We start from the raw sequence: 23,578 nt of genomic DNA, 5'->3' as shown, positions 1-23,578 counted from the left end.
AAAAAATTTAGGGGCGCCTGGGTGGTTCAGTTGTTAAGGGTGTGCCTTCGGCTCAGGTCATCATCCCAGGGTCCTGGGATTGAGCCTCATGTCGGGCTCCCTGCTGCATGGGAAGCCTGCTTCTCCCTCTCCCACTCCCCCTACTTGTGCTCTCTCTCTCACTGTCTCTCTCTCTCTGCCAAATAAATAAATAAAATCTTTTAAAAAAAAGTTTAAACAAATTGGAATAACAATATCTACTTCATAGGTTATTGTGAGATAAAGTGGGAGCATGTTGAAAACTCTGAGGCACTAGTTATGTCAATTCAATACCACTAGATGGCAGTAGACACCACCAAATACAGCTTGGCTTACCTAAATCTAGAGCTAAGGGAGAACAGAGGACAGTTTTCAGGAAATTCCTTACCAGGCTTAGTCTCATGTCTGTGATTATACTGGAATTCAGTGAGTGCATATAGTACCTCAAATGAGTGAACTACCTGCTTAGGAATTGTTTTGTTTGATGTAGATTGTTAGAAAAAAAAAATGATGATTTTTACTAGGGAGCCTGTTCTTTTTTTTTTTTTTTTTTTTAAGTTTGTTTATTTGACAGAGAGCGAGCACAGCAGGGGGAGTATCAGAGGCAGAGGGAGAAGCAGGCTCGCGACTCAGCAGGGAGCCCGATGTGGGACTTGATTCAGCGACTCCAGGATCATGACCTGAGCGGAAGGCGGATGCTTGACCAACCGAGCCACCCAGGCGCCCTAAGGAGCCTGTTCTAATTCCACATTCATCTCCGTCGGGTTCCATTTTGAGCTCTGGCCATTCCCACACGCGCTTATGCTCTGGCCTACCCCCTTGCTACCCAGGGTGTGGTCCGCGGACCAGCATCTGTTTCTCCTGCACCCGCAGAAGTGCGGAATCCTGAGCCTCACCCTGGATTCGCTGAAGAAGCAAACTGAACTCTTGGCTTTCTCTGGAGAAGTCACGCTGGCCGTCCTACACGCTGGTCTTCCCAAATCAGAACCACCTCCTTCCGCGTGTGTGATGCAAACTGGCCTCTTATTTGTTCTTCTTACTTAACCCATTAGTGAGGGAGCCAGCAGGACAGGAAACCCAGTTCCCAGGAGAATGGAAGACAATAGTAAATACACAGTCTGTGGGGAAAAGAACTTGGGAATAAGACTGCAACATCACAGGCAACCAGCACTGCTCTCTATCGTCAGAGTAAGAACGTGGTAACCTTTGGAGTTACCTTTTCTACCTGACAGTATCATTTGCCACTTACCCCCCCAGGTTAATATCTGACTTTACAGACTCTAGGCCCTGTCGACAGTAAATAACAAGCCAAATAAGATGTAGAGTCAGATGAGCCCCACTCGGGCTTCTTAGACAATACTCCAGTCCAGACTTTGAAAAGGTACATAGTAATACTTTGCCTTATTTCCAGGTTTTCAATAATTTTTCTTAAAAGTTTAAACTTTATGACAGAGGTAATAAGGAATATACATGTTGGGCTGCCAAACTTAATACAGTAAGATATGTTCGTTTCAGAGGATGAAGTGAGTATCTACATCACAGAGCTGAATAGAAAGGAAAAGGAGATAGAATTAGGTTTGTCTTTTAAAAGATATCTTCTTGATCTTCTTTGGGCCACACTACACTAACCATAAAATGGGCATAACATCTATTTTTTTTTAAGATTTTTAAAATTTATTTGACAGAGAGAGACACAGCAAGAGAGGGAACACAGGTGAGGGAGAGGGAGAAGCAGGCTTCCCGCTGAGCAGGGAGCCCGATGTGGGGCTCGGTCCCAGGACCCTGGGATCATGACCTGAGCTGAAGGCAGACGCTTAATGACTGAGCCACCCACGCGCCCCATAATATCTGTTTCATACAGCAGATGATCTTAAATATTTTGGTCTTGGAGACCTAGACTAAATTTATTTTTTATTTTTTAAATTTAAATCCAATTAATTAACATATAATGTATTATTGGTTTCAGAGGTAGAGGTCAGTGATTCATCAGTCTTACATAACACCCAGTGCTCATTACATCACGTGCCCTCCTTAATGTCCGTCATCCAGTTACCCCATTCCCCCACCCACCTCTCCTCCAGCCACCCTCTTTGTTTCCTATGACTTAGAGTCTCTTATGGTTTGTCTCCCTCTCTGATTACGTCTTGTTTTATTTTTTCTTCTCTTCCCCTATGATCCTCAGGTTTTGTTTCTTAAATTCCACGTATCAGTGAGATCATATAATAATTGTCTTCCTCTGATTGACTTATTTCGCTTAGCATAATACTCTCTAGTTCCATCCACACTGTTGCAAGCACATTTAAAAAAAATATTTTATTTATTTATTTGACAGAGAGAGAGAGAGAGCATAAGCAGGGGGAGCGGCAGGCAGAGGGAGAGGGAGAAGCAGGCTCTCCACAGAGCAGGGAGACTGATGCGGGACTCAGTCCCAGGACTCTGGGATCATGACCTGAGCCAAAGGCAGATGCTTAACCGACTGAGCCACTCAGGTGGCCCCTATACCAAATTTTAATACTCTTAAACATTATTGAAGATCTCAAAGAGTGTTTCCTGTTATGTCTATCAATGCTTAATCAGATTAGAAATTAAAACTGAGAAATGTAGAAAACATTCTCATTTCAATAATAAGAATAAACTCATTTTTTGTCAACATTAATAACAATTTTTAAGAAAAGAAACTACGTTTTCGAAAGCCCCACAAAGATTTGGCTTGGATTCAGAGGACCCAGTTAAAGTTTCCACAGTGCCTTTAGTACTTCAATAATTTTTTTTTAAAACATTTTATTTTTAGTAATCTCTACACCCACCATGGGGCTTGAACTCATGACCCTGAGATCAAGAGTCTCATGCTCCACCAACTGAGCCAGCCAGATGACTCTCAGTAATTTCTATTTAGATGAGATTTGATAACATGCTGGTCCAAGACAAGCCTAGGAATGACAACATATACTTATGGTATTTATATGGTTTGATTTACTATACTGACTAAATTTTTATAAAAACATTCTCTGACCCATGGGTCTTCTGTAATCATTTAGGAGTGGGCTATATATACATTGATGGTGACCATTACTTGAACACTTTGTAGTTTTTTTTTTTTAAAGATTTTAGTTATTTATTTGACAGAGAGAGACACAGCGAGAGAGGGAACACAAGCAGGGGGAGTGGGAGAGGGAGAAGCAGGCTCCCCGCAGAGCAGGGAGCCCGATGCGGGACTCGATCCCAGGACCCTGGGATCATGACCTGAGCTGAAGGCAGTCGCTTAACTAACTGAGCCACCCAGGTGCCCTGTAGTTGTTTTTTTAAGGGCCTTTTATCATAGTAATATTACTAGATATTAGAATTAATCCCTGCTTTTTGAGGGCAGGGATTTTTTTTTTTTAAGGATTTTTTATTTTTTATTAGAGAGAGAGGGAGAGTACAAGCAGGGGGAGTGGCAGGTAGAGGGAGAGGGAGAAGCAGGCTCCCCGCTCAGTGGGGAGCCTGACGTGGGGCTCGATCCCAGGACCCTGGAATCAGTGACCTGGGCCAAAGGCAGCCCCTTAACTGACTGAGCCACCCAGGTGCCCCAGGAGGCAGGGATTTTTAGTAGGCTTTGCTCACTGCTAATCTGGTTCCTGGGACAGTGCATTTATAGCGTTTTGAAATATTTGTGGAATGGATAAATGAATAAAATAAATGACGTTTCTAGAATCACATATCCTTCTGGATAGTGAGTATGGTTTCATTTAAAGAATTAATTCTCTTGGGGCGCCTGGGTGGCTCAGTCATTAAGCGTCTGCCTTAGGCTCAGTTCATGATCCCAACGTCCTGGGATCCTGGGATCGAGCCCCTCATCAGGCTCCCTGCTCGGCTGGAAGCCTGCTTCTCCCTCTTCCACTCCTGCTTGTGTTCCCACTCTCAGTCTCTCTCTCTATCAAATAAATAAATAAAAATCTTTAAAAAAAAAGAATAATTATCTTAAATTTTTTAAATTTTTTTTTTTTATTTTTAAAGATTTTATTTATTTATTTGACACGGAGAGAGAGAGACATTACCAAGTAGGGGGAGGGAGAAGCAGGCTCCCTGCAGAGCAAGGAGCCCGATGCGGGACTCCATTCCAGGACCCCGGGATCATGACCCAAGCTGAAGGCAGATGCTTAACTGACTGAGCCACCCAGGCGCCCCTTAAAAACTTTTTTTTTAACTTCCAAATTGTGACCTTGGAGGTTACCTACCTATATTTCAAAGAGGGCTCTAAACATTTCTTTGTGGTAAGAGTCATAAATACTTCTTGATAATTCTTGATAATTAAAATACTTCTTGATAAATTAGTATAATTTAAATTTGCTGGTAAGTTAAAATTCTGAGAACCATATGTAATGAGCTAGCAAAAAATGCTTTCAGTAAACTCTGAGTTTTGACCACTATTTTTCTGTTTTTTGGCTTTTTGAGATTGGGTTTCTTTAACTCAGCGTAATGCCCTTGAGATTCACCCACATTGTTGCATGAATCAATTGTTGATTCATGTTTACTGTTGAGTAGTACTCTGGTATGAATTACCATAGTTTAGCTGTTCACTTGATAAAGGATACTTAGGTTGTTTCCAGGTTTTGGCTATTAGAAATAAAGCTGCAATGAACATTCATGTTCAGGCTTTTGTGCAAACACAAGCTTTCATTTCTGTGGGAGAAATGCCTAAGAGTATACAATTGCTGGGTCATATGGTATTTGCATGCTTAGTTTTTTTTTTTTTAAGATTTTATTTATTTATTTGACAGAGAGAGACACAGCAAGAGAGGGAACACAAGCAGGGGGAGTGGGAGAGGGAGAAACTGGCCTCCCACTGAGCAGGGAGCCCGATGCAGGGCTTGATCCCAGGACCCCGGGATCATGACCTGAGCCGAAGGCAGACGCATAATGACTGAGCCACCCAGGTGCCCCTGCATGCTTAGTTTTTTTAAGAAACTACCAAACTGTATTCCAGAATAGTTGTACTGTTTGACATTCCTGCCAACAATGAATGATCCAGTTTCTCCACAACCTTGACAGCATTTGATGTTACTAATATTTTTTATTTTAGCCATCCTGATGGCTATGTAATGGTATTTCATTGTGATTTGCATTTCCCTAATGGCTAATGATGTTGAACATCTTTTCCTGTGTTTATTCGCCATCTATATATCCTCTCTCGTGTAATGCCTGCTCATAAATTTGTCTATTTTCTAATCAGCTTTTTTTTTTTTACTCTGGAGTTATGAGATCTTATATATTCTAGATAAAAATTTTTGCTGGATATGTGGTTTGCAAACATTTTCTCCCAGTCTATATTTGTCTTTTCATCCTCATTACAAGGTATATTTTTAATTTTTTAAATTTTTTAATTTTTTTACAAGGTCTATTTTTTTAATAAAGATTTTATTTATTTATTGGACAGAGAGATAGAGAGAAAGCACAAGTAGGCAGAGAGGCAGGCAGAGGGAGAGGGAGAAGCAGACTCCCCACTGAGTAGGGAGCCTGACGTGGGGCTTGATCCCAGGACGCTGGGATCATGACCTGAGCCGAAGGCAGGCGCTTAACTGACTGAGCCACCCAGGCGCCCCTAAAGATTTTATTTATTTGAGAGAGAGAGAGAATGAGTTGGGAAGGTGCAGAGAGACAAGCAGACTCCCTGCTGAGCAGGAAGCCTGAGGCAGGGCTTGATCCCAGGACCCTGAAATCATGACCTGAGCTGAAGGGAGACACTTAACCACCCCGGAGCCCCCTCATCACAAGGTCTTTTACAGAGCAAAGGTTTTTAATTTTGATGAGGACCAATTAACCAATTTTTCTTTTTGTAAATCATGCTCTTCATGTCAAGTCTAAGAACACTTTCCCTAGACCATAAAGGTTTTCTGCTATATTTTTCTCTAAAATCTTTTTTTGAAGATTTTTTTCTTTTTTGAAGAATGATTGACATACAATATTGTATTGGTTTCAGGTTTACAAGGTCAGTCGGTGGAACGTGCAACTCTTGATCTCAGGGTTGTGAGTTCAAGCCCCATATTGGGTTTAGAGATTGTAAATAAATAAACTTAAAAAAAAACCTTTATAAAAAATGGTCACCGCAATAAGACCAGTTACCATCTGTCACCATACAAAGTTGTTATAATACTATTGACTAAATTCCCTATGTAATGTATACATTACATCCTTGTATCTTGTTTATTTTATAACTGGAGGATTGAACCTCTTAATCCCCATCACCTATTTCACCCATCTCCCCTCCCCCCTCCCCTCTGGCAACCACCAGTTTGTTCTCTGTATTTATGGGCCCAGCACACTTCCGCTGCGCTCCTCTGCTTGTTCTCTGTATTTATGAGTCTGTTTTGTTTTGTTTGTTCACTTGTTTTGTTTTTTAAATTCCACATATAAGTGAAATCATATATATTTGTCTTTCTCTGTCTAGCTTATTCCAGTTAGCATAATACCTTCTAGGTCCATCCATGTTATTACAAACGGCAAGATTTCATTATTTTTTCTTTTCTTCTCTTTTTTAATTTTAATTTTTTTGGTGGGGGGAGAGAGCTCAAGCAGGGGGAGGGGCAGAGGAAGAGGGAAAGAGAGAATTCTAAGCAGACTCCAGGCCCAGCAGGGAGCCTGACATGGGGCTTGATCTCAGGACCCTGAGATCACGACCTGAGCCAAAATCAAGAGTCGGACGCTAACCAACTGAGCCACCCAGGTGCCCCTATATTTCATTCTTTTTTATAGCTGAATAATATTCTATCACGTATATTACATCTTCTTTATCCATTCATCTACTTATGGACATTTAGGTGGCTTCCATACCTTGGCTATTGTAAATAATGCTGGTATGAATATAGGGGTGCATATGTTTTTTGAGTTAGTGTTTTTGTTTTCTTTGGATAAATACCTAGTATGTAGACTGCTTTGGGTAGTATGGACGTTTTAACGATATGAACTTCCAGTCAATGAGTACAAACTATCTTTCCATTTCTTTGTGTCATCTTCAATTTCTTTCATCAATATTTTATAGTTTTCAGAGTACTGGTCTTTTACTTCCTTGGTTAAATTTATTCCTACATATTTTATGCTTTTTGTGCTTTTTAAATTCTTTTTGATGCAATTTAAAATCTAACAGTTTCACATTTTACACTTAAATTCATATTTCACTGGAACACAGCCATGCCCTTTCTTTGAATTATGGTCTATGTCTGCTTTTGTACTATAATATGGCAGTGCTGCCTCATTGGGACAGACTGCCTGATCCACAAGGTCTCAAGTATTCACTCTCTGGCCCTTTACAAAACATGTTGACTCTTGTTTCTGGTTAACAAATGCGGAGACGACTATATGAAAACACCATGGTGTAAAATATTTCTAAGTTGCAATATCACTGTTTGGAACCAAATTACATGAAGGCAGCAGCATCCACCCACATACATTTATAATAAATCTATCTTGAGGGGTAAATGGCTTTCTTTTTTATTTTTAATATTTTTTTAATTTTTATTTATTTATTTGTCAGAGAAAGAGCACAAGCAGGGGGAGCGGCAGGCAGAGGGAGAAGCAGGCTCTCCGCTGAGCAACGAGCCCGATGCGGGGCTCGATCCCAGAACTCTGGGATCACAACCCGAGCCGAAGGCAGGCACTTAACTGACTGAGCCTCCCAGGTGCCCCAATGGCTTTCTTTTTGAAGCTGAAATTCCTACTAACACAACTCTAAGCATCGTTCCTGAGTCTATGCTCAGATTTCAGTTTGTATTCCTGAAGCATCAGAGACAAAGGTGTTTATAAGCAAGTATTTGTTATTTGGTAATAGAAATCTAACAAAGTTGAGAGAGAGAGAGAGAGTGTGTGTGTGTGTATAATATATATAACATATATAGTCCTTGATGAAAGTCTTTGGCAAAATAAGCCATCTTCATTTTATGGCCTTTATTCCAAGAACTTACATTATGTGACTCAGAAATGTATTAACACAACTCATTCCAAATGTACCCTCTGGCCTCAAACATGACACTAGTCAGAACTCAGCCAGGTGTGGTGCCAGATGGAGTTTAAAACTGCATATTGTCTTCTCATCCCAGTACTTGATCTTGCTAAAATCAAAGGGTGGGATACGAGACTGTGCCAGTCATTAGATTATTGCATATCAGCTCTAAAACCACCCTTCTGGACTCTGTGAGGCTAGAATTCATTTCTGCTTTGTCAGCTGGCTTCCTGAGGTTTCCAACAGGATGTGTTAGGGGGACCCTGCAAGGCAGGACCGAGGAGAGACTTGATCCTGCATGCTGGCTATTTCTTCCAGCGGGGTCCCCCGCCCCCCTCCCCACCCAAATGTCCCCTCACTGGCTGTAGCAGCTGCTTCCAGTCTCTGGCTTTGTCACACGTCTCAGACGGCCTCACTGTGCTCCCTCAGACCCATCAATACTAGGCTCGCAACATCCCTGCTCAGAGGTCTGAGTCTCCACTTTCTGGCAACTCTCCTCCGAATTTCTAGATAATCTCAACCTCTTCTTTCTCCCCAGACCTAGGGGTGATACCTATGGCTTGAGGTTGCCATCTTTGTGTGTTACCTCATTGTTCCCTTTCTGCTTTTTTGAGTTTTCCAATACTGGCCTGGCTTATGCCTTATGTTCAATTCTCTTTGGGAGAATTCCTAGTGAGGCTGCTGTTTTCTAGACTGGACCCTAACCGATACAGGGAATATTTCACAGGGTCAGCATTTGACACAGAGGCGTAGGAAGCAGAAAAGAAATGGATCTGCCAATTCACTAACTTGCTGTGCCTCTTTAGTAAAATTATTTCTCTTTCTCCAAACTTCTCATTAAGATTTGCTGAACAGTTACCAAAATTTGTATTCAGAATTAGCAAATATCTCAAAGGGTGCTTGTTTAGGGAGAAAAAAAAAATCAGTAAATCAATATTATTCTCCAATACTATGTGAGTTATTGTTAGAGAGCATTAATGTATGTGTTTCTGTCAAAATAAGCTTTCTTTTGTTAAATTTCTTAAAATGAAATCTTTTAATACGAAATGATGCATATATGTATTTATTTACTTATTTATTTTTATCACATTCATATACTAGTTTGCTAGGGCTGCCATAACAAAGTACCACAGGCTGAGTGGCTTAACTAACAGAAATGTATTTTCTTGCAGTTCCAGAAGCTGGAGGTCCAAGACCACAGTGTTGACAGGTTTGCTTTCTTCTAGGCCATGCTCCTTGGACTGCAGATGGCTGTCTTCTGGATCCTCACAAGGTTCTCCCTCTGTTTCGTTTGTGTCCTAATCTCCTCTTCTTATAACGACACCAGTCATATTGGATTAGGATCTACCCTAACAACTCTTTCTTGGGTTTGATTTCTTGTTTCCTGGATCCTATGTCTCCCCCTTTCTGGTCTATTTGCTTGTTGTGATGTCAGTTTAACGTTTCCGAGATTCACTAACTCAGCAAACATTTACTGCGCTTGCACCAGGCCCAGTGCTAGGCACTAGGGATAGGCAAGAAAGAGAGACAGACAATGTTGCTGCCTCCAGACTCCAATGGCCCTGTGACAACACGATGGCCAATGTGACCTGAAATAGGAGCAGACGCCCGACTGCCTAGGAACAGAGTTACTGCCCTCTTGACAAATGCCATCGTGGAGAAAATAGAAAGGGACTAAAATGTATTGAGTTCTGCCATGTCTCAGCACATTTATGTACATTACCTCATTTCATACTCACAAGATTCTACGATTATACTACCATTTTACAAGGAGAAGGCGGAAGTGGAAGCTCTGAGGTTCAGAGCTCATTTGGTGACTTGCAGAGCCGAGTCTTCAACTGCAAAACTCTTCACAGCCATGTTATGCGATGCTGCAAAAATGAATGCATACAAACCCAGGAATTAAGGTTTAACTCCTCCGTAACCCAAAGAGCCATTTTGCTTTGCACACTAGTGATTTGTTTTATTCTGACCGTCCTTTTAGGTAAGGTCCTGATTCCCTAGGAATCCCTCACTTATTCATTTAATACTTGTTGAGCTGCTGAGATTCATGTGAGGCACTCTTCTAGGTGCTGGAGATAAACCAGTAAACCAAAAAAGAATTACTCCCCTCTTGGAGCTTAAACAAGTAGAGAGTGTCACAAAGTTTAAAAAAAAAAAAGTCAAGATAAATTCCATGGGTAGGGAAAACAAAGGACGGTAAGGGGAATAGGAAGGGGGCAGTACTAACTTTTTTTTTTTTTAAGATTTTATTTATTTATTTGAGAGAGAGAGAGCACAAGTGGGTCGAGGGGCAGAGGGAGAGGGAGAAGCAGGCTTCCCACTGAGTGGAGAACCTGAGGGGAAGGGGCACAATCCCAGGATCCCGAGATCATGACCTGAGCTGAAGTCGGACGCTTAACCGACTGAGCCACCCAGGCGCCCCTACTAACTCATTATTTATGGTCAGGGAAGGCATTTATGGTATGGGGCTGTTTGCACAGAGACAAAAGGAAGGGAAGGAAGAAGCTATGTAGATATCTAGGCAGAGGGAACAGCAAATGCTAAGGCCCCTGGATGGGAGCAAGGAGGCCAATGTAGCTGGGAAGAGTGAGTCAAGGAGGAACAGTAAGAGACCAGCAGAGGTTTTAGAGGCCATAGTAAGGACTTTCGTTTTTACTCCTAGCAAGGTGGGAAGACATTGGAGAGCTTTGACGGGACCCTCAAAAGACATTTTGGAAGTCTCGTAGGCTACCTCCTGCCCATATCTGGCTTCCTTTTTATAGCAAACTCCCAAGAGTTATCTAAACTTTCTGTCTCCACTTTCTCACTTCATCCCTTTCAACCCTTGCCATTTGGGCCCTGGACCCCATCACTTCTCTGAACTAGTCCTTCTTAGGGCCATTAGTGACTATATCTTGCTAAAGCCCATGACCATGCTCAGTCTGCCAAATTCTCAGCCTCACGGCAGCTAGTGATATGCTCACATTACCTCCCCAGTGTTCCCTAACCCGACTCTGGCCTGGTTTTCTTCCTCCTTCACAGCTTTCTTCTCCACATGGGTCACTCCTCTGCATCCAGGAGTGTCCCAGGGCTCTGATCTGGACCTCTGCTATACTCTCTCACTGGGCTTGGATCCATGATTCGCAAATACCTTTGATCTGCTGTTTTCTTCTGCAACCAGAACAAGTCCAAATTCCTTATCGTGGCCTACACCATCACACGGGCTACTGGCCTTGGCTTCCACCTCCCTCCCCCTTCCCTGTCCCTCACCAGCGGCTCCAGCTGAAACCCTGAGCTGGTTCCTGCTTCGGGATCTCTGCACTGGCTTTTCCTTGAGCCTTTCCTCTTCACCGGGCTTCCTTTCTCTCACCCTTCAGTTTCTAGTTCAAATGCCGCCTCTGAAAGTCTTCCCCTTCTCCCAACACCCTCTAGCACCTAATTTGAGAAATTATTGCGTGGACTCACCTGGTATTTCCTGCGTCACCCCATCCCCAACACCTACACTAGAAAACTTCCCGAGAGCGGGGACCCCCTTTGTTTAGTCGAGCGCCAAAACACTGCCTCGGACAGAGTAGATGCTGAAGAAGTAGGGGTTGGCTGGCAGAGCCCCCAGAGTTGCTCCCCAGGGCCCTCACGAGGTTCCTGTTTGCGGCAGGGAGAGATCTTGCCCTTAATTGCTCACCCCCATCCTCGGCGGGACGGCAGGGTGGGGGTAACAACGGCCCCTCCCCCCGTAGCCCCGCCCCCCGCCCCCGCCCCTTCCCCCAGGCCAGCCTGTCGCCCCTCCGACCTGGTCGCGCGGTGCTCGTCGCGCGTCGCGGGAGCGGGCGGTGACCTGACGGCTGGCCACAGAGGGAGCATGGCGCTCTTAGCCGTGCGCTTGGTGCTGTTGCTCCTGGCCGGGGACTTGGCAGGTAACGCTCACCGCTCACCGGGCCTGGTCGGCCAGGACGGGGTGCGGGTGGCGTGGAGGAGTATCAGAGGGTGGGTCTGGCCCCCGGGCTACCCACCCCGGATCCCGGCCCCCTGGCGGCCCTCGGCGCACCCGTTACTGGCGGTTCCCGCGGCCTGCGGTCGTCTAGGGAGCGCGAACTGCGGGGCGTGCAGGGCTGGCGGGTGGCGGTGGAGGCAGTGATGCGCTTTCGTCCTTGCTTGGCCTTGGCTCCCGGCTCCTTCGTCGCGACACCCTGCTGTCTGCTCTTTCTCCCTTGAAGCAGATTATCTGGAACCCAAGATCAGAAGTTGTTTTTTTATGGACACAGTGGCCCTCCCGAACCTCTGCGGGAGATGGACGGGAATAGGGCTTGGGAATGCCAAGCGCGCCAGGCACGCTGAGGCTTATGAGAAAGGGGCTTTAGTCCGGCCAGATTTGACGCCCACGCGAAACTGGAGTTAAAACGGTAGCGCCTAACGTTAAGTTTTGCGTTTGTTACCCTGAGCCACAGAGGAGAAGAATATCGTGAATTATTAAGAGTTCCTTCTCTTTTATTCCATAGCTCCGAAGTTCTTTCTCAAGCAAGCCTGTTAGGGAGGTCAATTACAGAACCTGGACCAAGTGTTACTTCTGTGTGTCTGCCAGGAGAGGTGCCAGAAAACAATACCCTTCTTTGGGGGCGTGGGGCTGGGCAATGGGGGCTGATCAAAGAAGGTAGGCATCTAAGAGAACGGGAGAGGGTGTGGCCGGGATAAATCACAGGCTGGATTCTAAAAGAGTAAGAATTGACCTTAATCATATACTTTAATGTCTGTTTTCTTCTTGCAGTCTCCTTGGACTCTTTGAGCTCTGAGTTTGACCAACATTCAGAATACAGAACAGTAAGTAGGAAACCACCTGTATTGTTTCCACTAATATAGTGAAGTCCAGACGGTTTGGGTTGGGGCTGGTTTTCAAGTCTGGCCTGCCACCTGTTCTTTTTTTCTTTTTTTTTGGACCTGCCACTTTTGAAACTGTTGACTGTCTCTTCAGAAATCAGATTCTAAGGCAGACTTTTTGATGCAGATCAAAATTGTAAATTTTGGTTGAAAATAGCTCAGTCCTTGAAGGCCTCAGCACTTTGTTTCCTTTGATAGTTTCTTTGATGATTCAAAAGGTCCTTGGTCTAATGGTTATATCTTGTACTAGACATTTTATGAACATTATCTAGATAATAATGTTCACAGAGTGTCCTTACTGCAGCCTATCTTTCTGCCTGTACTTTCCACTGCTTTCTCATAGCTTGTGCTCTTCTATCCTTATGCTATTGCCACATTGTTTTTTGTTTTATTATTTTTTAAGATTTATTCATTTTAAAGATTTTATTTACTTATTTGTCAGAGAGAGAGAGAAGGAAAGAAAGAGAGCAAGCGCACAAGCAGGGGAAGCGGCAGGCAGAGGGAGAAGCAGGCTCCCTGCTGAGCAAGGAGCTGGATGCGGGACTCAATCCCAGTACCCTGGGATCATGACCTGAACTGAAGGCAGATGCTTAACCACTTAACCACTTAACTGACTGAGCCACCCAGGCATGCCTATTTATTCATTTTAGAGAGAAAGAGAGGGCATGGTGCAGGGAGGGGCAGGCAGAGAGAGAGAGGGAAAGCAGACTCCCTGTTGAGTGGGGAGCCCAATGTGGGGCTCCATCTCACAACTCTGAGATCATGACGTAAGCCGAAACCAAGAGTTGGGTGCTTAACTGACTGAGCCGCCCAGGCACCCCTATTTTGTTTTGTTTTTAATTCCAGAGTAGTTAACATACAGTGTTATATTAGTTTCAGATGTTAGTGCCACACTGTTTTAATTACTGTAGCTTTGTAGTAAGTTTCAAAATGGGAAAGTGTGAATCCTCCAACTTTTTCTTCAAGATTGTCTTGGCTTTTCAGGGTCACTTGCCTTTCCATATGAATTTAAAGATCAGTTTGCCAATTTCTGCTGCAAAAAAGGCAGTTGGGATTTTTGATAGGGATTGCATTGAACCTGTAGAACCATTTAGGGAGTATTGCTATCTTAAGAAAGTTAAATCTTTTGATCCATGAATATGGGATGCCTTTTCACTTATTTAGGTCTTTAATTTCTTTCAACAATGTTTTGTAGTTGTTGGTTTTTAATTCTTTTTTTTTTTTTTTTTTAAGATTTTATTTATTTATTTGAGAGAGAGAGACTGAGAGAGAGAGCACATGAGAGGGGGGAGGGTCGGGAGGGTCAGAGGAGAAGCAGACTCCCTGCCGAGCAGGGAGCCTGATGCGGGACTCGATCCAGGGACTCCAGGATCATGACCTGAGCAGAAGGCAGTCACTTAACCAACTGAGCCACCCAGGCGCCCGGTGTTTAATTCTTATACTTCTTCTGTTAAATATATTCCTAAATATTTTATTCTTTTTAATGCTGTTATAAATGGATCTTTTTCTTAATTTCATTTTCAGATGTTTTACTGCAAGTGTATAGAAATACAATTGAGTTTTGTATATTGATCTTGTATCCTGCAGTCTTGTTGGACTTGTTTTTTAGTTGTAATAGTTCCTTTTGTATTCCTCAGACCTGTCTATATAAAGAGAAATTTTATATAAACCAGAAATAGTTTTATTTCTTCCTTTCCAATCTGATGCCTTTTATTTATTTTATTGCCTAATTGTCTTTGCTAGAATATTCTATGCCATCTTGAATAGAACAAATGAATATGGACATCCTTGTCTTATTCCTAATTTGGGGGAAAAGCATTCAGTCTTTCACCATTAAGTATAATGTTAGCTGTGGGGGTTTTATAGATGTTCTTTTATAGAAGATCTTTATAGATGTTCAGGTTGAGGAAGTTCTCTTTTCTGCTTAGTTCGTTGAGTGTTTTTATTATGAAAGAGTGTTGGAAGCTCCTTTAAATTAAACTGCTTTGCTCTCAGGTCAAACACTTCCCTCACCACTGTGCCTTTGGTTAGTCTGCTGTATTTCCTTGAGGTAGACATTCTCTCAAACCTCTCTAATCTAAATTCTATCTACCACCATGTATATTTCTTTTTTCAAAATTATTTTATTTTTTTCATGTGTATTTTTTATTTTCTTACTATACACTGAACTTTTTTTTTTTTTAAAGATTTTATTTATTTATTTGAGAGAGAGAAGACACATGAGAGGGGGGAGGGTCAGAGGGAGAAGCAGACTCCCTGCTGAGCAGGGAGCCCGACGTGGGACTTGATCCCAGAACTCCAGGATCATGACCTGAGCCAAAGGCAGTCGCTTAACCAACTGAGCCACCCAGGCACCCTCTACACTGAACTTCTTACAGGCAGGACTCAATTTGTCTTTGTACTTCTCTAACATCTATCTTAAAATCTTTTTCATTTATTGAATAAACAAATGAGGGGATATATCTGGTAAAGTATTTGAGAACCTTTCAAAAGAAAAGATTCAGAGTATAAAGCTCAGAGAATTACTTAGAAGCATATCACATCCTTCTACAAAAATTAAATTGATTCTAAGGAATAAGTAAAAATGTGATGTGACTGGGATGCCTGGGTGGCTCGGTTGGTTAAGTATCTGCCTTAGGCTCAGTCCATGATACCGACGTCCTGGGATCGAGTACCGTATTGGGGTCGTTGCTCAGTGGGGAGCCTGCTTCTCCCTCTGCCTGCTGCTTCCCCTGCTTGTCTCTCTCTGACAAATAAATAAATAAATACAAATCTTAAAAAAAAAAATGTGATGTGGCCCTCTTCCAGAATGAGAGTGTCTTCTAAAGCTCTGAGGAGCAGTCTACCATGGGTAAACTCTCCTCTGTAGTTGGCATGTTGTGGGGTGTAATTTAGAGCCTCCCTAGATGGTGGACTTGTTATGAATTTTATATATATATGTAAATATATATATATAACATATATATATATATAATTTTTTATTATAAAACTAAGATTAGTGGGGGCATAATTTATTAATGAAATTATTTGACCTCATTGGTAAGAGTGAAAAGTATTTGTTCATAAAGCCTCATGTCTCAGCTCAGAGTAAATCCAGGAAGTGAGTAACCTGAATTTAATAAAGTTAAATGGTGGATAGCCAAAGCTAGCTTTGAAATCATTAGAATTAGACTGGAAACAGCCTGGAATACCAACATTGTCTTCCAGCTGGGTAGATCCCTTGGGGATCTGAGAGACATCAAAGGTCTTCTGCTTAAACAACAAAACAAACAAAACTTCCTTACCAGCCTGTTAGTCCTCCTCAAAATCCATATATTAGTCATTCTTTGAGATGAAAGCATTTGAAAGCTTCTGTTGAATATAAAAAACCCTAAGACCTGCAGGCTAAATAGATTGATTTTGATTAGTTGTTTATCTAGTCAGTCAGAGAGTGGGCATAGGCAAGATATGTTTTGGTTAAAAATGGGGACGCAAGAAAGGTCTAGAGCTGGGGTTCCCTGAAATTGTGTGCCAAATTGTGTGTCTCAGTGTATTCTCCTTAGGTTCCATACATAGTCTAAGTGGACTGGATGTCAAGATCATTGGGAACAGCAGTTCCTAAACCCAGTCCTAGCTGAATCAGAATTCAGGGACCTCTAGACACATGGATTCTAACCCTGGAGATTCTAATTGAGTAGGTCTGGCATGAGGCCCCAAATCAGTATTTTCTTGTTTTGTTTTTTTTTTAAGTTTTTAAAAAGTTTTTATTTAAATTCCAGTTAATTAACATACAGTGTAATACTACTCTCAGGTGTATAATATAGTGATTCAACACTTCCATACATCACCTGGTGCTCATCACCTGGTGCTCATTCTTTTTAATGCTGTTATAAATGGATCTTTTTCTTAATTTCACATCACAGCAAATGCTCTCCTTAATCCCCATCACCTCTTTCACCCATTCCCCCCCGCAACACACATCCCCTCTGGTAACCATCAGATTGTTCTCTATAGTTGAGTCTGTTTCTTGGTTTGCCTCCCTCTCAGTTTTGTTTTCCCTTTGCTGGTTTGTTTTGTTTCTTAATTTCCACATATGAGTGAAATCATATGGTATTTGTCTTTCTCTGACTCCTTTTGCTTAGCTCACTAGCTCCATCCTTGTCATTGCAAATGGTACTAAATCAGTGTTTTTAAGCTTCTGAGGTGACGTGCACAGGTAGCCTTCTCTGGGTCCACCGGGGCTAGTTGTTAACACTAAACACTCACTGAACCCCTTCCACTTAAGCAACTCACAAACGACCCTCTCCTTTCTCTCTGAACAATCTCCACAGCACAATGATCACTTACTGGCTACAGATAGCCTACTCTCTTGTATGCCAGTAGGCTTTTTCCCATCGGTGTAGTTGTATTCCTACCCATACTTAAGTGTGTGAGTTCACAAGCCTGTTATGGCAGTTACCAGCCTTATTTTAACCAAAAATGTAAGGACAACATAAACATGAGTGTAAAGAAATAAAGTCATAGTTTATATGAGGACTGAATTGAATGCTTTTGAAAGACTTGCTAAAAGACAAATTGCTAAACAAAATTGCTGTTGAATTAGGTGTAGGTGAAACAACTATTGTATATTACATTGTTTTAAATTCTCACTGTACTTTTTTTAAGATTTTATTTTTAAATAATTTCTATACCCAACGTGGGGCTCGAATCTACAACCCCAAGATCAAGAGTCACATTCTTTACCGACGGAGACAGCCAGGTGTCCCTTAAATTTTCACTGTATTTTAAAATAGTGATTCTCAGGGACGCCTGGGTGGCTCAGTTGGTTGGGCATCTGCCTTCAGCTTAGGTCATGATCCCATTGTCCTGGGATCGAGTCCCGCATCGGGCTCCTTGCTCGGCGGGGAGCCTTCTTCTCCCTCTCCTTCTGCCTACTGCTCCCCCTGCTTGTGATCTCTCTCTCTCTCTCTGACAAATAAATAAATAAAATCTTTAAAAAAAAAAATAGTGATTCTCAGCCGGGGGCAATTTTGCCCTCTAGCAGACATTTAGACTGTTATTTTTGATTCTCATGATAGGGGGGATGACACTGGCATCTAGTGGATAGAGAATATCCTACAACAGACAGGATAACCTCCCACCCCAAAGAATTATCTGGTCCAGAATGTGAATTATGATTGAGAAATCCTGTTTTATTTTATTTTTTTATTTTTATTTTTTTTTAAGATTTTATTTATTTATTGACAGAGAGAGACACAGCGAGAGAGGGAACACAAGCAGAGGGAGAGGGAGAAGCAGGCTTCCCCACGGAGCAGGGAGCCCGATGTGGGGCTCAATCCCAGGACCCTGGGATCATGACCTGAGCTGAAGGCAGATGCTTAACAACTGAGCCACCCAGGTGCCCCAAGAAATCCTGTTTTAAAGAAACCAAAACAGGAAATCATGGACTTATTATGTGTGGACTTATTATGGGTATCATTTTTGTAGTGATAGCACAAAGAACTCTTAATTACAGTTGACCCTTGAATAATGTGGGGGTTAGGGAGTACTGATCCCCCCTCCCATAGTCAAAAATCTGAGTGTAACTTTTGACTCTAAAATTTATTTATTTATTTATTTTTAATTTTTTTTTTAATTTTAAAGATTTTATTTATTTATTTGAGAGAGAGAATGAGAGAGAGAGAGCATGAGAGGGAGGAGGGTCAGAGGGAGAAGCAGACTCCCTGCCGAGCAGGGAGCCCGATGCAGGACTCGATCCAGGGACTCCAGGATCATGACCTGAGCCAAAGGCAGTCGCTTAACCAACTGAGCCACCCAGGCGCCCTTGACTCTAAAATTTAACTGCTCATAGCCTACTGTTCACCAGAAGCCTTACTGATAACATAAAGAGTTGATTAGAGGCACCTGGGTGGCTCAGTTGGTTAATCATCTGACTCTTGATTTCGGCTCAGGCCATGACCTCAGGGTCATGAGATCAAGTCCCTCCTTGGGCTCTGACCTGGGTGTGGAGTCTGCTTAAGATTCTCTCTCTCCCTCTACCCGTCCTGCACTCCTCCCTCTCTCTCCTTCTCTACAAAAAAATTAAAAAAAGAGTTGATTAATACACATTTTGTGTATGTGTTACATCCTTATCTTACCTGTATTTTTATAAGTTAGAGAAAAGAAAATGTTATTAAGAAAATCATAAGGAAGAGAAAATACATTTAAACCCATGTTGTTCAAGGGTCAGCTGCAGTTGAAACATTCAAAGGAAAGGTCCTATCTCTTGTATCAGTTAGGATTAGATTCGGCTGCAAGTAACAAAGACTTAAAATAGGAGCGCATGGTGCTGCCATCCTACAATGTGGCCTGTGAGAGCGGCCCTACAAGGCATCATCTTGCTGAGCCCCGGGGAGCACATCAAGCTCCGAAATGAGGGCTGAACGGAGGATGGAAAGGGTCAACAAAACCTCTTGTACTTTAGAGGTTGGCCCCAGGCCAGCACTGTTTAGGTCTTTATAAATCCAGATAATATCAATAGAAACATGGTTGCATTTATTCAGTGCTAAAACAGGGTGACTCTTTTATTCTGAAGTGAGGAAAAGTGATCACGATTTACTAAAACAAGTATATATATATAAATGTGAATATATAAAACAGAAAGGTAGCGGGCCATATGTTTGACCTTTGTTAAAGTGAGACTCTGCACACCATAGTCTGATCACTATGACCACGTCTAGTCCTGGCCCTGCTGGAGATGAGAAGCTAACAGCAAGATATTTTATCTGCCTGGCCTCAAATCCATCTAATCACAGGATTGAGTGCCATGACCCCCATCAGTTTCTTGGGGCTGCTGTCATAAAGCACCACAAACTGGGGGGCTTAAACAGCAGAAATTGATTGTCCCCCAGTTCTGGAGGGTAGAGGTCCTACATCAAGGTGGTGGTAGAATTGGTTCCTCCTGAGGGCTGGGTGGGGGGGAGGGGAATCTGTTTCATGCCTTTCCCCTAGGTTCTGGTAGTCCCACGGGTTCCTTGGCTTGTAAATGGCATTCTCTGTGCCTTCACGTGATCTTCTCTCTGTTTGTGACTCTATGTCCAAATTTTCCCTTTTTGTAAGGACACCAGTCATATTGGATTAGGGTCCATTCTACTGACCTCATTTTAACTCAATTCCTTATATAAAGACCCTATGTCCAATAAGGTCACTTTCTGAGGTGGTTATGACTTTAACATCACTTTTTGAGTGGGTAGAATTCAACCCATAACAACCCCTAAGGAAGGTCCAGTTATGAACCTCTTGCTTTCTTTGGGTGCTCTTGGTTACATGCCAGTATCTTAAAGGTCCAGAATAAAACATTAGATTCCTGAGTTGTCTTGACATTATGTCAAGGGATTAAGGTGGAATGTAACAACATTAATGTGGAGATAGTAGTAGAGTGCAAATTACAAAGCTAGAGGATTGGAAAGTGGGTATGGTGGTCTGTCTTGGAATTTCATTTAAAAATCAGCCAGACTGGGGCACTTGGGTGGCTCAGTCATTTGGGCGTCTGACTTTTGATTTTGGCTCAGGTCATGATCTCAGGGTCGTGAGATCGAGTCCTGCATCGGGCACTGCTCTGGGTGTGGAGTCTGCTTGAGATTTTCTCTGTCTCTCTTTCCGTCTCTCCCTCCTATCTCCCCTCCCTTTCTAAACGAATAAATAAAATTAAATTAAAAAATAATGAATAAATAAAAATCAGCCAGACTGGGGAGGTCCTTTTCTTACATAGTAGGTATTAAATCATTGCTTCAATGTTGCATCTGGTTTTTGCATTAGAAAAATGATTTTGTGGGCGCCTGGGTGGCTCAGTTGGTTGAGCGACTGCCTTCGGCTCAGGTCATGATCCTGGAGTCCCTGGATCGAGTCCCGCATCGGGCTCCCTGCTCGGCGGGGAGCCTGCTTCTCCCTCTGACCCTCCCCCCTCTCATGTGCTCTCTGTCTCTCATTCTCTCTCTCTCAAATAAATAAATAAAAAAATCTTAAAAAAAAAAAATCATTTTGTGTGTGGAAAACAAATATTTTTGTAGGATGTTTCTAGGAAATCTAGGAGACTTGGGACTTTGTCTTCCCCTCAGCTATTTTGTTTGTTTGTTTGTTTTTTAAAGATTATTTATTTATTTATTTGACAGAGAGAGAGATAGCGAGAGCAGGCACATAAGCAGGGGGAGTGGGAGAGCGAGAAGCAGGCTTCCTGCCGAGCCGGGAGCCTGATGTGGGACTCGATCCCAGGACCCTGGGATCATGACCCGAGCCGAAGGCAGACGCTTAACGACTGAGCCACCCAGGCGCCCACCCTCAGCTATTTTGTGATGAGAATGTCTTAGTTCTGTAATTTCTGTCCTCCTTTCTCTTTTCTAGCCAAGCTGCAATCAGTATAAATTACCAGGATGTCCCAGAGACTTTAGCCCCGTGTGTGGAAGCGACATGTCCACTTATCCCAATGAGTGTACTCTGTGTTTGAAAATCAGGTAAAATCATAATTTTACAGTATAGACTAGTCAAGTTTTCTTTAGTCCTTTTCTTGATTTTTGATTACTTAGGAAGTAGCAACTCTTTTCTTGGATGTCAGAATCAAATGTGACATTATCTGTTTTCAAACTGACATTTAGAAAGACAGACTCCTTCAGTGCATTTTCCAGGTCAAAGTTAGAGAATGGCATTTGTGATTAACCAACTATAGGCCAGATAATCAGGTTATGTTACTATCCATGGATGGGCAGTTTCCCCAAATTAAGAGTATATCTAATAGTTAAACTGTGTGAAATATCTAATAGTCATTTATTTTATTTATTTATTTATCTATATTTTTTATTTAAAAAAATTTTTTTTAAAGATTTTATTTATTTATTTGAGAGAGAGAGAATGAGAGACAGAGAGCATGAGAGGGAGGAGGGTCAGAGGGAGAAGCAGACTCCCTGCCGAGCAGGGAGCCCGATGCGGGACTTGATCCAGGGACTCCAGGATCATGACCTGAGCCGAAGGCAGTCGCTTAACCAACTGAGCCACCCAGACGCCCCAAAATTTTTTTTAAGTAGGCTCCATACGCAGTGTGGGGTTTGAACTCACCACGCTGAGATCAAGAGTTGTATGTTCCACCGAATGTTCCCTCGAATATTCTTTTAAATTCAGAGGGCATGTGCAGGTAACCTGTACAACCTTCATTACAAGCTGGGACATAGGTCTTGATAATTCTGCCAGGAGAATACTAAGTAGTATGTGTTACACCTGATGCCCTAATGTCACTCACAGGGAAAAAATGGCAGAGTTGAGGCTTTCACATTCATTGTTTACCAGGTTTAGCTCTAAAAATGATTAAGTCAGCATCCCCTTAGAAGGAATCTAATGTGGGGCGCCTGAGTGGCTCAGTTGGTTAAGCGACTGCCTTCGGCTCAGGTCATGATCCTGGAGTCCCGGGATCGAGTCCCGCATCGGTCTCCCTGCTTGGCAGGGAGTCTGCTTCTCCCTCTGACCCTCCTTCCTCTCATGCTCTCTGTCTCTCATTCTCTCTCTCTCTCAAATAAATAAATAAAATCTTTAAAAAAAAAAAAAAAGAAGGAATCTAATGTGTAATGACATGGGTCTGTTGGGTACAAAGAGCAGGACAGTTTCAGTATGGTGGGTAATAAGTGTGTCTTTATGGTTGTTCAATTTGCAGGGAAGATGGGCATGATATTAAAATAATCCGGAGTGGACCATGTTGATGGAGCAGTTTATAGAAGAGAACTTAGAGAAACCACCTTCAACAGTATGCTGGATGAATTCCATTTCCCCTTTTCTCTTTCCTATGTTCCTTTGCATGGGATTTGTTAGCCCACACTTTCTGAGAGGAGGTGTGGAAGAGAGCTATGTGCAGTGACTGATAATTAAAACAAACACAAAAAAATCCTTGTTTCTTGGCTTTTGCCCCTTGAGTTAAGCTTATTACCCAGGTGCCTTGTGCGTTGCTTTATTTAGCTGGAATAAAATCAGCATTGTCTTCAAGTAGTGCTGTTCTCTGTTGAATACCCATTCTTACTCAGCAGGCTCCTGGTGGCTCTTCTCTCAAAGGTGAATTTCATAATGGCGAAGTGGAGTCATTATTGAGAGAGCAAGATTTATTCTCCTTCCCCTTTCCTGCACATCTTTCATAGTTAATGTATAGGTACGTGGGACAGTGTTCTGCACAGGACACACACCCATGAGACACTTGGAGCGTGAGATTGTAACGCGAGCTGGTAAGTCACAGAATCATGTGGGTAGAAATATTTCCTAGATTCAGTGTCTTCTTTCAATAGTTCCCCATCAGGGTTAATGCAGGTACTTGGCTTTTTCCTCCTTTTAGAGCAGGGTTCTCAACCCTGGGGTGACTCCCCCCCCCCCCCCAGGGGACACCTGGCACTGTGTCTGGAGGCATTTCTGGTGTCACAGTTGAAGGGTGGGCACCACTGACATCTAGTGGGTAGATGCCAGAGATGTTGCCAACCTCCTACAGCACCCAGGACAGCTCCTAACAACAAAGAATTTTTCAGTCCAAAATATCAGTAGTACTGGTTGCAACATCCTGTTTTCGAGTTTGATACAACATAAGAATAAACGTTAGCAATGATAAAGGTGACGGGGATTACTTTAGAATGATGTTTCTAGGTGGAGGATTTTGGTCAAGTCCTGGGTGTAAGTGCTAGCTTCTAGCACCAGGAAACCATGAGCCATGAGGCAAGAGGTGGCTAAGAGAGTGTGTAGTGGAAAGAATAT

The 23,578-nt window shown here is 42.6% G+C and overlaps 1 protein-coding gene across 1 annotated transcript; it reads left to right on the top strand.

Moving 5' to 3' along the window:
* Positions 1 to 11,735: 11,735 nt before the first annotated feature.
* On the top strand, positions 11,736 to 22,911 carry SPINK2 (serine peptidase inhibitor Kazal type 2). The gene is made up of 4 exons (XM_045881091.2): positions 11,736 to 11,889; positions 12,738 to 12,790; positions 21,206 to 21,315; positions 22,503 to 22,911. Exons 1-4 carry the CDS (start codon positions 11,835 to 11,837, stop codon positions 22,546 to 22,548), a joined length of 264 nt encoding a protein of 87 aa, XP_045737047.1. The 5' UTR covers positions 11,736 to 11,834; the 3' UTR covers positions 22,549 to 22,911.
* Positions 22,912 to 23,578: the final 667 nt, after the last annotated feature.

The sequence above is a fragment of the Mirounga angustirostris genome, unplaced genomic scaffold, assembly GCF_029215605.1.
Source record: "Mirounga angustirostris isolate CCGP_5_RB_7025 unplaced genomic scaffold, mMirAng1.0.hap1 SCAF_2, whole genome shotgun sequence".
NCBI classification, from domain to species: Eukaryota; Metazoa; Chordata; class Mammalia; order Carnivora; family Phocidae; genus Mirounga; species Mirounga angustirostris.
This window is presented reverse-complemented; position numbering and strand designations above follow the sequence as displayed.